We start from the raw sequence: 15,923 nt of genomic DNA on the forward strand, positions 1-15,923 counted from the left end.
AATTTGTCTTCGGCCTCTCCAAGACAACAAAGCATAAAACAATCAAAGCACTCCACAGCATACACATAGACACAAAGACATAGAAACAGCAGCAGATAGAACAGCCCTCTAAGGGGTTGCCAGGTGCAGTCAAACAATCATAACATATTCAGAGCTTGTATGGCCTGTGGAATAAAGGATTTCTTAAAAATTTCCCGGCTCATCCTGGGAACTCTGAATCTTCGGCCGGATGGAAACAGTTCGAACTCTGAGTTTAAGGGATGTGTAACATCCTCAGATATCTGTCTGGCCATCCTGACTACTGCGTCACCGAGTTGACGTTGTTGCTTACCGACCAGCTTCCCAGCAATATTTACTGTCGAGGAAAGCTTCTTTTCTTTTGCTTCACCTTCAGGTTGCCATACCAGGCAGCTATATTAAACTGCAAAATACTTTCAACAAGGCCTCTGAATGTCATTTCCAGTATATGTCGACTTACACCAAAGCTCTTTAGTTTCCTGATTAAAAACAGTCGCTGGTTTGCTCTCAGTGAAGCGTTGTATGTATTTTACTATCAGGCGACCTTGAGTGCCATGAAAGGCGCCCTACAAATAAAATGTATTATTATTGTTATCATTATAATTAAGACAACATTTCACATAACTGCTCAATATTTTACATAATTCTGGTTAAACAGTGATGTAACAACATGGAGACAGTAATTTCACCTTTTTCCCTAACTCATTTTCTCCAAGGAATATTTTATTTTCATATCCTTTAATTCTCAGTGATATTTCAGATATATTGCTCTAGGGCACATGGAGCCAGTGTTTGAAAAATGGCCTTGTTAAATATAGTTCGTTCAGTACGCTACTGTATGGTGAAGGCAAGCACAAGTTTTCCCTGTCTCTCCTCTGTTCCACTTTCTATCGCCTCGCATACTTCAAACAACTGTAAGACAAGTAACAGGGGGTGGCTGCCGTGTTTGAAGTCAACACCGCTCTGACATTTCACGGAGAAAGACCTCGTATTGACCTGGTGGGTGAGCGCCGCGGTGGCTGCCATGAGCTGTGATCACAGTTCACTTGGAAACATGTTCCACACACACAAACACATGCACACACGTCTTCCTTTTCATTTCACATCAGTGACCTTTGCAGGATTTGTTTATGTCAGCACATTTAATCCGACCTCTCAGATCACGGGAGCTGGTAAAATATACAAAATAGCAGGAGCTTGTTAATGCACAAATGTTAACCTCTTCTCTTTTTTTTTTACTACTTTTTCTACTCCATCCCCGCAGAGCCCGTCTGGAAGAGCTTCGGATGTTTCTGGAAAACGAGACGTGGGAACTGTGTCCTGTCAAGTCTAACTTCAACATCGCTCAGCTTCATGTGAGTTAAAAGCACATCACAGGGGCAGCGGAAGTGAAGTGTCGGGGCATGAATTCATTCCACACACTGTCACTCACTGTAAAAACCCCACCCACCCACCCCGGTGAAATTAGCATAAGGATATGATACATGGGATTGTGCTGAGTGATTTCTCTGTGTGTGGGTGTCGCAGCCTGTGCATCAAGACAGGAGGAGTGAGATTCACTGCACTTTATGTAACACAGATGAAAATAAAACGGTTGCAGTGTGCATGTTAAAGACAGTTTTATTTCCCACAGTCAGGGGCAACAACCTCAGAGCCCAATGTAGATCACGTACACACAGCCAACACCAAAAGGTTTCAGTATGTATAATCAATCAATCAATCAATCAATCAATCAATCAATTTAAAAGGCATAAAGAGCAGCATTAGGACAAACAAGACATCAGACAACATAAAAACATTCACAAAGTTCCTCAGTGAAAAAGTTCTAGCAGCTGTCAATTTCAAAAGTGCTCTGTGCATCACGGTAAAGTGCTATGTGCATTCAAGATATTAAGCGTGTTTCACATAGATTCAGAAATGACATGAGAAATGACAGAAAGATAAATAAACATGCAAAAGAACCATCAGAATAAACCCACTGGTGTGAGAATGTCTACATCACTTTAATACATGCTGCGGCGCAGTGCTCGGCTGTTCGAGTTTCACAGTCTCTTTTCTTAATTTCGTGTCTTTCCTGTCTCACCTTTACCAAACTTAAATCTCCATCTCTTGTACTGTAAATCTCCATTCTTTTCTGTCTTTATCTTCCCCAATCCAGGAGTTCAAATTCATGGGCCAGTGTCGCTCTCCGTCCGTCTCCCCGAGCAGACAGGCCGTGGCCTCGTCCACCCAGGTGCAGGAGGAGCTGTCCCTGTTCCAGCAGTATCTTCAGGAGGGAAACCCGTTTGAGATGCACGTCGAGCACAAAGAGGAGGAGACGGAGGACGTGCTGGCATCTAATGGGGTGAGAAGAAAGGACAGTTGCACAAAAACAATCTGTTGCTGTCTTTATGGTTTAGAAGTCATTGTATTAATGTGAAATGCTCACTGCCCAGTGGCTTAACTGTGAATACTTGTTTAGATATGAAAGACTCAGAGTTGAGTGTCCATTTACCACCGTCACCACACTGTATTGCCTTCCCTTTTATGGATCCTCTGTCTTATCTTATCTCCTGATTCAGCCACCTCGCAGTCAGATACTGATCAACTACTCACATAAGTATGTCCAATTAACAGGGCTACCTGTTGAGGTAAAACGCCAAACCAGTTAATAAAGAGACAAGTTGATTAATTGGAGCGTAATCGCTGTGGGTCATTAAGTGGTTTACAGCAGCCCTCAAGCTGTCATCAGCAGAGCCATAACAAACTTTTATTAACGCTGCAGGGCCAGCAGTGCAGAACCTGCCATGATTATTATAGCACTTTGATGCATGGTCTGACATGTTATATAAGCTGTTAAATAACTATTGAATCCGAGAGAAGCTCCAGTGTGGGTCGATTAGTAAACAGAGTGGCGCTGGATGTAATAATGTAGCATCTTTTGTTGTTTTGTCATTTCTCTATGATTCTTTTTGCTCAGGATTCAATAATCTTCCCCAGAAAAGCAAAACTCCCCAGTATGCCACATTAGTGTTGAATTTAGTATGCAGCCCTGCAGTGTTGGAAGCATTTTTATTTCCTCATTTTCCACCCTGTGTTTTTATTAAGTGTAAATAGGCAGAGTTTCATCTGAAGAGAAGCATTTACTGCTAAGCGTGGTGCCTTCCAGTCTTGCAGGTCATCTGTGTGTGAAGAGAAATTATCTCACTATACATCTGTCACTATGCTTAACTTAACCTTAAATTAAACCCTTCTGCAAATGTGAAAACACAACAAATATTAATACGAAGTTAATATTGAGTATTAAACAACAACCAAACAGCAGCTGCTGCTGAGAAAATGAGTGTATCTGCGCTACGAGGGAGCTGTTACAAGCTGCTCTCGTCTTAAATCAGTAGTCCTCTTGTTCCTCAAGGCCAGCTTTGCATCTGCACACAGGTGCAGCGACACCCTGACACATCGCCGACTTTTTTTAATGTGGATATGTTTTTCTCTCAGGCTCAACATCAAAAGCAATATTGCTCTATCTACAATATGAGGCTTACCAAAGGCCTAGTTTGGCTTGCTCCTAAGCTTGTAATCCCATCTATATGGCTGTTGTGTTGCCTCAACTTGCACTTAAGAACAGAGAAAATATTGTCTGATTTGAGGGTTTTACCGTAACTCTCCTCTGAGAGAGAGGCGGATGCATTTTCTGCTTGTTCCCCCAGGCCAGTTGTTTCATGGTTATGCACTCATCAGGGCCAAAAGATGTGGATATTACTCTTTTTTATTTTAATTTTAGATCAGCCTTTACATATTTTAATTACAACCTTGATATGATTCACTTTTTGAGTAGCTATTATGAATCTTGTGTTACTGCGGATCTTTTATTGGAGGGTGTTATCTGATCAGCAGCAGCGACACAATTTTCCCATGACATCGGATTTTGTTCACACTTATTTCCCACAACTGGTGATGATGTGTCATGAAAGATTCACAAGTTACATATTTTAACAGCATTTGACTTATTTTCATCCCTTTTTCTTTACCTCGTCTGTACTGTTTCTTCTTTGTGCTTCGGCCGCCATTTTTACCGCAATCTGATCTTTCCTCTTCCCTGTGTCTCAAGTACGAGTCAGATGAGCTGGAGAAAAGCGTGTATCAGGATTACGACAGCGACAGTGATGTTGCCGAGGAGCTCAAGCAGGACTACGTAGACGAGCAGACGGGTGACGTCCCTCTCAAGAGGTCAGTGGCCCAGAATATGTATAATATAAGTGAAGTTACATGGTCCTATCTACTGTAGGTGTCCATCATTTCTAGTCCACTTCATATTTATTAAAGAAAATGAACATTGCACATTATTCACACACCCCAAATAAAATAATCTTCTCCTGAATCTTAAACAGAGACTCTGAAAGGATGTGAAGTCACGCATTACCCCACTTTATATGCATTTAGCTACGATAATTTTAGCTCACCTCTGCCTTACCCTGCTAAGTAGGCAGAAAGCTTCTACTAAGCTTTTTGTCTAGCCATGAAAAATTCTCTTTCTTCCCACCCCCGCCTACATGCTCGAAAGACTAGTAGCTGTTTAATAAATGCAGAGGCAATCATGTGCTTCCCTGCACGGTGTGTAAAAGGATTCATTTTCATTTGAAAGAGAAATTTGAATACAATTGAGGATAAATGCATCCTTTATCATCAGTGTTGAAATCATCAGGTCGTATAATTTATGCAAACAATACCCGTGTAGTGGTGATTATTAGGTTGTCCTCTTAAATTGATGTGACGGGCATCGTAAATAGCCACACACATTTGTTTGTTGGAGTTTCATTCCCCCCTGTGTCCAGTTTGGAGCATCTCTGTCAATAAAGCCACTGTTTTTATGTTCATGTGGTGAACAGAATGACTGAGAATCTAAGATTGTGCCTGTGTAGGTGTGTTTATTCATATCTCAGAGCTGAACTTTCACACTGGATTTGCACGGGGAACATGAAACGCGATGCTATTACTTATTCAGTAGCTGCCCATTACAGAGGCATTGTTGTAATAACGATTTCCTGTCATGTAATGTGTACTGGCTTATTAATGCCATTGTGATATCTGTGCTCAGTGTTGTCATTATTTCACAGGTCTGACATGCTTTATATATTTTTTTTTGCCGCAGCACTCGCCACATTTCCTGTTCCTTTCCCCCCCTGTGAGTTAACCAGGCATTAGCCTATAGTCGCTAAAATGCTAATTCCCTACTTAAATAAGAAGGAACCACTAACAGTTAATTATTGGATGGGTCGCATGATCACATCCAGAAATTACACGGCCCATGTAATGATCGCAGGCTAATGTGGCTCAATGATGAGTGTCAGGGGTGCTGCACTGCCGGATCATGGGTTCACAGACGTCACCACCGGGTCCTTCTGGGCTTCCTGCACTGTGTAATGAGTCCTGATTGATCAATTACAAGAGTTTGACCTGGACTGAGGTTTTGAACTTGTGCGATCGTTGCAGAGGATTAGTGATGTTAACATATATTACAGATTCTCTTCGAACCTCATGTTTCTGCCCTACTTTCTCTCTCTCACCCCTCCCCCCCGAACACGTCAGCGCGTCCCGTGAGACCATTAGAAGCAAGAAAAAGTCCGACTACAACCTGAACAAAACCAATGCGCCAATCCTCACCAACACCACCCTCAACGTCATCCGGCTTGTTGGTGAGTCCTAGACACACACACACACATACACTCTCTAGCACTTAGCCCTCCTTGTGAGCAGCCCAGATGCACAGCGGGTGTCGATCTCAGGCCTGCTGAGATTTCCATTTATTCACCAATTAGGCGTTGCAGCTCATTGTGGCCGGCATGGTCAGGTGTGACTGAGCTGCACCAGTAATGGTTAGCCTTCGCCCCGAGCGCTGACCTTTAGCTCCGAAGAGGTGGCGACACATCTTGGTGACATGACTGTTAAGACACCGGGTCCCATCGTTAGGAGAGCGTGCCCTTTGGTGATGTGACCCTCGTGATGAGATTTTCATGCGTGAAGCGGAATAACAATAGGCAGTTACCTCTCCTGAGTGGTGCTGTTGCAGAATAAAACTTTTATTATACGTGTTCATGCGGTAGCCCAGGCTGATAGAGATTCTTAGCATTACAAACAATTTATTTTCAGAGGAAATGTTTGTCCCTCCTCTGTTCATACATTAAAACTTGTCCTGCAAAACACAGGACAATAGAAAATGTATTTTTTTCATCAGTCTGCACACAATAGGTGAAGTCATTTTTAGAGTGATGTGCAAAAGCCAAAGTTTTATTCCAGGAAATCACCTCTAATCCAGCCTGTGCTGCCCTTTGATAGAGTTAGATGTCTCCCTGGGTCCTGAGTGCAGAATTCAGGAGAAAGAGTGTGAAAAATGAAAGTGTTGGAGAAATAGTGCTGTGTCAGTGGCAAAGCCAGCAAGTTCAGTCTCTTTTTTCTTTTCCTTTTTTTTCTAGTTCCATTCATCAGTTCTGAGTCAATGGTAACCTTGTTGTACTCTGGAACCTTTGTACTTATTTCTTTTATTACCGTCCCTTTAAATGAAATCCCTGCCCTCAAGTGCGCGTAAATGCAGTGCGCTCTGACCAAAGGACACCGTTTCACTGTTCCACAGGTTTCACTTACTCTAAATTTATTGAAGAGCAGAACTATTTCATTCATTGTAAACTGATACTCCACCAAATTCGTCTTTACACTTTGGTCTGCTCCCGTGGACACACTGAGCTTTTTTTTTGTAACTCCTACATCCTCTGCTTACAGGGAAGTACATGCAGATGATGAACATCCTGAAGCCAATCGCCTTTGATGTCATCCACTGTGTGTCGCAGCTCTTCGACTACTACCTGTACGCCGTGTACACTTTCTTTGGACGCAACGACATGGTACAGTATTTCTGATCCACAGGAGCAACGATACTGAGGGACAAAACAGACACTCACAGGAGATTAAATATACTAGACTACTCTGTTGCCACATTACAACACACAGAACTTCAGCAGAATCTGATTGAGTCATTTGATGTGCATCAGTTTCCATGTGTAAAACACACCAGCACATGCATTGTACAGACATCAAGATGCTGATGATTCATGTGCTTATAGAGAAAACAGCAGGGTTACTGTACAGGCATAAAGGTTTAAGGTAGGGTTGGGAATCGTTTACTATCTCACAATTAGATTTGATTCTGATTTTTGGGGCTACGATTCGATTCAAAATCGATTTTCGATTCAAAACGATTTGATTCCTAATGATTTCTGCTTCAGTCTATCGGTGTGCAACGGATCCTCATGATCTACTCCAGTCTGCTTTGCAAGACAGAATGACTAAAGTCTCTTTTTTCACATTTATTGAGTTTTAAACATTTATCCATGCTTAGATGGAATTGTTGAAACTGTTGCATAAAAGCAATATCACATATTGCTTAAGTAACAACATTAAAAGTGCCTCTTTATTAAAAAAAAGTGCAGTTAAACATGCTGCCTTTTAAATTCTAAGGAAATGGAGGCCGACAGCCAGCAGATTTGTTTCATTTTTTTCATTTTGGGACATTTTATATCGATTCTGAATCATATTAAATGAGAATTGCGATTCTTATGTGAATCGATTTCTTGGCACACCTGTAGTTTAAGGTGCTAGCAACGCACCAACGCATGTATACATGTTCAGTAGAAAGCTACTCAAAATAATTTCCTCTGATTCAGTCTTCCTGTGTTTCAAGAAAACTGTTTTGTCTGGATATATTATATTCCATATAAGATGGATTTTGCCATTTTGAATGTCTGGTAGATGACGTACAGCGAGGCAGAGTATAACTGCTGCCTCCATCTTTTCTCATTGCTGTCTGTCTCAATGTAAGAATTGGAGCCCAGTCCATCTAGAGACGATCATGTCATTCACACTGTGCCTCACCAAGAAAGAAAACAGCATTTGTGTCACCATTCCCCACAGGGGGAAGTGGTAATGATGGCAACAAAATGACTTCTGTCCCATCAAGGTGGGGAGAGATAAAGAGGATAAAAGCTCTGCGGGGGCCGCTCCAGTACAGATTATTGCTGTGTTTTGTGTCCGTGTGTGTCATGGGGAGATGAAGGAAAATGGCACACTGGTTGCTTGTTGACGACCTGTCAGGTCGGAGGTGTTTTTCTCACTCCATTTGACCAGTGAGGGTCCGTGAACAGCCAGTGAGTGTATTTTCTGTCCCATTCTTCATCCTGAAACCCATACAGTATCAGTCTTTTTCCATTAACTGCCCTCCTTAAACTCGCTTTTCCTTTACACATATGCTCTACAGTATGTCATTTTTCCTCATCAGCCCTGCCCCTTTCCTCCCGTCCTCATTTTCATCTTCTCTGCCATGTCCTTAATCTTGTATGCTCTGCTCCTCTCACATGGCATCGCTGGTCTTTCATCCCCTCTGCTTTTTTCCTTCTTCTCACCTCTCCTATGTCACTTACTCTCTGTCCCTTTGTCTCCATCTCTTTGAAACTCTGACTTTCTGTTTTTTTTTCTTCTTCCACCCCGGCCCTAGTCCTCATTAAGCATCACTACATGAACCCGCACATTTCATTAATTGCCTCACCCAGAGAGGTATCTACACAGTAACAGTAAAATGCTAATGTGCCCATGAATCTTTGAAAAGCTGCCAGAGAATACTTTGCACATATTCTGCTATTTTGACCCGGGCTCCGCTCTCTTTACAACGCTGGAATCAAGATGGACTGCTTGACTTTTCTATGTGCAGAGTAATGGTTGTCATTAATATTCAAAAGGGTAAATACCCCCATTATCTGTGTATATTGGCTCTGTCAAGTCAAGTTTATACTGTCTCTGTCACACATGTGTTAAAGATGCACTTTGTGGCACTCCACCACTATTGATAAACAGGCTTTCAGCTGCTGGCATTGAGAGAGGCAGACTTTCAAACACATTTTTGGAAAATTGATTTATGTTCTAAAAAGCTTCGACCCATGGGAAAAACTTGGATATTTCACCTGAGTGTCTTTTCTAAGAAGAGACAGAAGTAGGATATAGTGAGAAAGGGGGGGAAAAATGGCCAAACGGAGAGATACGAACTGCAGGATGCAGGGAAGATAAAGATGGATGAGTATGTATTGGGTCGCAGTGTGATGACAGAAAGACGGGAGGAGAGGGACTGGCTACCAAAACAGACAAGAGGGAAACAGGTGCTGAGACAGACCTGCAGAGAGAGAAGAGAAAAGAGTCAGGAAACTATCAGACACTTGAACAGATGGCTTCTGTGAAAAACGAGCAATAATTTTTATTCTCGACTCCTGACTCCCACAGACAGCTCTTCACACTGGGTGCTGTTCATCTTGCATGCACATGTGCAAGTCAGAGTGTTTACAACGAAAAGAGCCACCGATGACCTATAATAAAATCCCCCCCGGTCTTGCAAACGCATTCTGTCTTCTTTCAAGTAATTGAACAAGATTGATTTAAGACTATAATCTCGCATATTGATTCTTTGCTGATGGCCAAGAGCTGCAATTGAAATGTGCTTCTGTGATAAAAAGCTATTTTACTCCTCCAGGGCAGATTTTGGAAGAGGAACATTTTAAGAGTTGGAGGACATAAACAAAACCTCTATTATGGGTCAAATGCTCCCAATATGCTTGATAAATTGCCCACAATGCATGATCTCAATTGCATATTTGTTTATATGACCTTGATGACATTTTCTCCTTAAATTTCCTTTGTGTGTCTTACTGACTTTGGTCAACTGAGCCTCACATGCAGATCAGTGGAGTGTGGTGCTAATTTATCAACTATATTGTTTCACAGTTTTACAATGTGCACATAGACATAGACTGCAGCAGCTATTGTTGTGTCATTTTGTTTTGAATTTCGAGACACTTTGTCCAAACCTAGGAAGAGAAGTTGGTTCTAAAAATTTTGATCAATAAGAGGGATACTGTGTTTCCTATTAACACGGTTCAGCAATATTTTAATATTTCCTTAGCACACCTGCCAGACCAACTGTTTCTGATCAGTTAGAAGAGATTGTATCTGTGGCTCAGGCCATTTAAATGTGAGGAAAGAAAACAGTAGATGAAGAATAATTCCCTCCTTTTACTTCCATTCATCTAATTGTCTCTTTGTTTGCTTCTTTCTGTATGTATGCCTTCTTTTTCAATGCTATAAGACTTTCTCAACATTGTTCATTTTTTTAATTTGACCCTGTTTGCTTCTTGTTTTTCCCTCCTGCTGCTCCATCCGTAGCCTGTCCCAAGCCCGTCTTTGTCCACTCACAGTGGCAGGGAGGCGGGCAGCGCCTGGGTGGTGGGCCCTGCTTGCTTGGTAAGAGTAGAAGCAGAAGTGTTTTTGACCCACGCCCCCGGTGTCACACTCACTCTGTTGGAGGTTTCAACTTGGTTGACCAGTAGTTTGGTGCTTGATTGTGGTTGATTAGAGGCTCTTGTGTGATTTGCTTCCTTCAAGCGACATCAAGCACGTCTGAAAGTGATTTCAGAGGCGTTTAGATGTTGAGTTTGCTGAAACCTCTGCTCCTCTGACTTCCACCTCCCATCTGTCATCTATCTGCTGTAGCTGCTGTGATTATCTGACAGTGATGTCTAGTTCCTCCCCATTGCTCCTCCCTCTTTTGGATTAGACTCGGCTAGAAGCAGAAAGTAAAGATGCTCTTGTCTCCGGCTACGTGAGATGAGAGCAGATGTTGCTGTGTGTGTGTGTGTGTGTGTGTGAATACAGATGTGTGCAAAAGCATGTGTTCTCATGGCGGTAGCTGCTCGTGAATGTGCAGACACTAACTTTGTGTGTATATATGTGTGTGTGTGTGTGTGTGTGTGTACTCTACAGTATGAGTCATCGGGTCTGGGCCTTATCAGCAGCAGACTGAGAACCACACTGAACCGGATCCAGGAGAGCCTCATTGACATGGTGAGACTGTAACCCCCCCCCCCCACACACACACACACACACACACACACACACACCTCTCTGCACGTCTCTGTGCACCGCTTTCCTCTTTCTATCCCTCTCTGTATTTTCCTGTCCATCCATCGCGGCCACATGTGTGGCCTTGTTGTGGAAAGAGCTCACAGCACGTGTCACTGCAAAATGCATTATGGGCCGTCATTATCCGGCCAATGGTCGCTCACACAGTCACACACCTCCCTTTGTTTATGTAGCCCCACCGGGGTGGATGTGTGTGTGTGTTACTCCATTAGGGCTCTCAGTCGCTGCTCCTTTCTGCAGTACTACATGGAGACAATTAGTCTGCTCCATCCATACTCTCACTTGTTTGTCTGAGTATCTGCCTACAATGTGTCTTCTCTTGGTTATGCGATGATAATGCTGTCATCTCTCACTTTGGCCTGTCGTTCATCTCAATATTGAACAGACTTCTTGGTCCGTGTTGAGAGAAACCAGGCCTGGAATTGAAGCTGCTACTCGAGGTGTTGAACCTCTGGAGACAAATGGGAAATTCTGTTGAGGTTTTGTTGTGACGCAGTGCTGAGGTTTCTACACAGTGTGAGGTCTGAGGTATATTGTTTTTGGGGTTGTTCATCCATCCTACGTCAGTCCCGTTCACACGGACACAGTATTTCACATACACCTTGACTGAGATTCTTCAAAAAAAACTCACTTGGACTCAAGGACAAACTCATTTGAATGTGGTGATCAAAGATCAAAGGTCAACACACATTTTAGCCGTTACTCAACAGACAGCAATTATGGCAAAGATGTAACCTAAAGGCAGACAGCTATGAACTGGTAATTGTAGTTCTTTAATGTTTTTAGTGAGAAAAATAAGTTATTTTCCATAAGTCTAATTATGTAATTATGGATTGACTTGTGAATGAATGTTTCACTAAATTCACATTTTAGTCACTACAATTTGGATTCAAATGCAATAATTAATTTGCTATTATTGTATTTAAGGGTGTCTAGTTAGACAGGTCTGTTTTTATTTCAGACATATTTAATATCCAGAGCTGCTTTATTGGAAAATAAATATTGAAATTACTTATTCATTAAATTCGATTTTATCATATATAATATTATGATTCACAATCCTGCATCACCTCTGAAATCAGAGAAGAAAATACTTTTGTCCCATAGTGAGTTCCTGAGTAATGTGATTTCTTTTTTTATTTTTGAAGTACTCTTTCTCTAATACTCTCTTCTAATCTGGTTTGTACATTCACGTCACACCAGCGAGCGAGAAACTCTGTGTCTTCTGTTATTCTCAGTCTTTTTCGCAGTCTTTATTTTTTTTTTTAGAAAAGATCTGGCAGTAGCTCAATCTCATTTGGATTGTGCTATGATGTGAGTTTACAGTGTGCACATTATCAGGGGCTGTCAGCTCCTGTTACTGCAAATAACAAGCTAATGACAAGCTGTCATGGCAACCTTCAGTGTTAATGTACAGTGCATTAGAAAATAAAGTGAGGTGAATTGAACTGAACTGAATTCTCCAACCAGCATCGCCTTAGCGTGTAGATACAATCAGCAGTTTTCCATAATATGGAGCAAACACCATCCAAAACTGCTTTTTAAACAAAGCATTTGTTATTTGACAGGGCACCACAATGACATTTTTTTTTAGCAGTGCTAGCTACTTGGCTGTAATGTTTATAGCTGAGTGGTGCAGGGACGGCCTGAGGAAAAGGAAAAATGAGGCAGAAAGATGGAGGGAGGAAAACCGATAAAAGTCAAAACCCAGAAAAGAATGATGAATTATCAAAACTTTCAACTTTGTTGTGCAGTGTGATGCAGTAGCCCGGTCTCTCCCATCGGGGGCACTACAGCAGCTACTTACACTCATTTTCAGCTATTTTCAGACTATTGTCAGACGAGCTGTGGCTGATGAGCTCGGTGCTCTGCTGCTTTCTGTGGAGAATATGTTTATCCTCTGAACTGCTCAATTGATCAAATGGACGCGGACAGATAAATGAACAGACTAGGTGGAGAGAGAGAGAGAAAAGAAGAGATGCATCACACTGAGGCATTTGTAGGTTCCTGTGAGAAAGCATGAGTTCTCTCAGAAGACAAAAGCTAAACGTAAACACACGCAGATGTGCATAATCATATCACTACAGGCCGTCTCACACTGCCTGATTAAAAAGCACCTCAGTGGGAGGGCTTTGTAACTACACCCATCCTCCCTAATGTTTTTATCCTGTCCTTTCACATATGCAAAACTAGTTTAGCTCATCTCAATAAATCATCATATATTGGAAAAATGCCCTATTTTCCAAACTAGCACAGCACTCCCTAGTTTTTTCTTTTTCATCACTGTCTCGCTGTCTTGCTCTTCTGTGTTTCACATCATGACCTGCACATAAATCACAAATACACCCTCATCTACTAAAGATATTAATATACATCGGCTGCGTATACTGTACCTGTGGATATTTGTATAGTGCTCTCATTTTACCAAGCGCCATGTATTCGTCATTATTTTCATCCTGTTTCCATGGTTAAATGTGGGGACATAAGGATTATAAATCCATCTTTTTTTCTCCATATAGAACTGACTTCACTTCACAGTGAAGATCTACATTCACGTAGAGCTGAAAAGTGCACTCCCCCACCTGCATACAAATACACACCCACACACTCCAGAGATTGTGGCAGGGTAGACCTCATTTGTAAACAGATTATAAAGTTAATTGCACGCTGCATTTCAATTGAGCCGACGAATCCTTGCGGTTTTGTTCCCCTGATTTGCTGTCGCAACGGTTTGATTCCAAAAGCAACGTGCTGGTAATGACTCAGTGTCCCTCATGAACAGTAGTGAGATTCCATCTCATCTCATCTCATCCTAGGTGCAGAGCGGCTTTGGTGTAAACTGGAAGCTCCGTGGGGAAAAAAGTAAAAGATCATCCCCTAGTTCATGTTCTGTTTCCCTGCCTCCCGTATTCTTGATTACCTGTCTGAAACCCCTGTTGCTTGCCGGTGTTGACAGTTTTCTTTTCGATTTCAGACACTTTTGGCTTTGAATATTTAATTTATTGTGTTTGGAGGTTGTGAGGTTGGGGAGAAACATCTGAGAGTGGCAGACGTGTAATTGCCTTTGTTCAGTGATTCAACGTTTCCCCCCCCAAACACTTGTTACCTAATGTTTAATCACGCCCACTGTCACATGTCATCTTTTTCTAAACGTGAGGCTCCCACTTGTTTTACGGGAACGGAGTCAGCTGTCGTGTGAAATAATGATTTGCTCACAATCTTTGCTTGGAAAAATTCATATCCTCTGGTGACACAGCACAGGGAAGGTTAGGTGACAGTGTCATATCAGTATAATGCCATGAACCCATCTGTGGCCATACTGTCGCTGCCAGAAAGTTCAGCTGTGACAGCTGTTGAGTTTCTGCTGCAGGCAACGCTGAGCTGACACAGGTTAGCATTCCCCCCCAAAGGCCAGTCTTTTACATCTCTCACTACATAAACCACTAATATTTACTCTGTCAGTCCATTTTTTTAATCACTTGTTTTTCTAACTATCTCTCTCTCATTCTTGTCATTTTTTTCCTTCTCTTTTTCTCCTTCCATCTTATCTGTTTGTCCTATCGCCCCTGTCTCTTCCGCAGCTGTGTGTGTCAGTGATTACATGCCTCTCAGCTCTCAGCACAAATAACTGCTTGTATCGTTCCACATAGTTTATTGCCATTTCTGACTGAATATACAATGGGATGTTTGTATGTTCACACCAGGTCCAGGCGTGAAGATAAGATCACCTGGGAAATTATGTTTGATTTCCTTTTTTTCTTTGTTTAAATCGTGTCTTACAGTTACTCAAGTCAACTCATAATTGTGCGATTTTATAGATTATGTGTGTGTGTTTGTTTTTGCATTGGCCTGTATACGAGGCAGCAGCTTTAGTGTAGACTGGGACTCAGGCTTTTTTCGGGCCTGGCACTGAAACAGGAGCGAGGAGTCGGGTAATTTCTGTGTTGGCACCATGAGCCTGGTAGTGAGTGTGTCTCTAGATGCACACCCAAAAACACACAAACAGACAAGACAATACACCTATACCAAGAATTCAAATTCTTAAAGGACAATTCTTGGCAAATTCAACTCTGGGCTGTATTTTTCTAACATTTTAGGTCTAAAAGAAGGAATCTGAAGATTTTCAGTTTAATTGCTCCTGTTTTGCGGTAGTTGTGTCTGTCCCCGCATCGCCACGGCAGCAATGAATGGGAGCGGATGGAAGTTCCGCTGCTTAGTAGGGGTGTCAACAATAAACGATTCTGCAATGCATCGCAATGCGGGGCATGCACGATTCAGCATCGATGCGGCAACGTGCCATAATCGATTATGTCACTGTTTATTTTCTGGCCTCGAGTGGACAATAAAGTTGTAAAGTTTCAATTACTTCCGGGGGCATTTCCGGCAAAGATACAGGAGAGTGATAATATACACATAGCAGCCAATAAAATCTGTTGTTCAATATCTGACTGCTTGTATTACCTCATGACTGATGAAAAATTTGCCTTGTTGTGTGCAGTAGAATTTTGATGCATCGCAGAATCGAACTGAATCGAATCGTTACCTGGTGAATCGTAATCGAATTGAATTGTGAGGGCATAGTGCCAATGCACACCCCTACTGCTCAGGCTCAAAGACACAATTTTTTTCCACAGACAGCGTCAGATGGCTACTCAAACATGCAAAACAGGAGCAATTAAACTGAAAATCAGAAATTCTGATTCCTTCTTTTAGACCTAAAATGTTAGGAAAATACAGCCCTGAGTTGCATTTGCCTGGAATTGTCCTTTAACTTCAACAAACAAGCTAACCCTCCCAGGTTTGTCGTCCGACTGTGCATAATTTCCAACACTGAACACTATCCAACACACTTTTCATAGCCTCATCCTGCCTGTCTCCCAGTGGCAGGGTGATAATCCCCAAGTATGTGTTGT

General features: G+C 42.0%; 1 protein-coding gene across 2 annotated transcripts in view; it reads left to right on the plus strand.

The window, feature by feature from the left end:
• vps50 (VPS50 EARP/GARPII complex subunit) overlaps positions 1 to 15,923 on the plus strand; it is a 113,329-nt gene that overhangs the window by 69,772 nt on the left and 27,634 nt on the right. The window contains exons 17-23 of one of the 2 annotated variants that reach the window (XM_085792050.1): positions 1,283 to 1,373; positions 2,177 to 2,362; positions 4,109 to 4,227; positions 5,587 to 5,693; positions 6,775 to 6,896; positions 10,255 to 10,332; positions 10,852 to 10,932. In XM_085792050.1, coding sequence (XP_085648176.1) covers positions 1,283 to 1,373; positions 2,177 to 2,362; positions 4,109 to 4,227; positions 5,587 to 5,693; positions 6,775 to 6,896; positions 10,255 to 10,332; positions 10,852 to 10,932 — 784 coding nt within the window. The remainder of the gene's footprint in view (positions 1 to 1,282; positions 1,374 to 2,176; positions 2,363 to 4,108; positions 4,228 to 5,586; positions 5,694 to 6,774; positions 6,897 to 10,254; positions 10,333 to 10,851; positions 10,933 to 15,923) is intronic. The other variant, XM_085792051.1, reaches the window with a different exon arrangement.

Source organism: Trachurus japonicus, chromosome 11 (genome assembly GCF_045865225.1).
Source record: "Trachurus japonicus isolate A0001 chromosome 11, Traja_1.0".
Classification (NCBI taxonomy): Eukaryota; Metazoa; Chordata; class Actinopteri; order Carangiformes; family Carangidae; genus Trachurus; species Trachurus japonicus.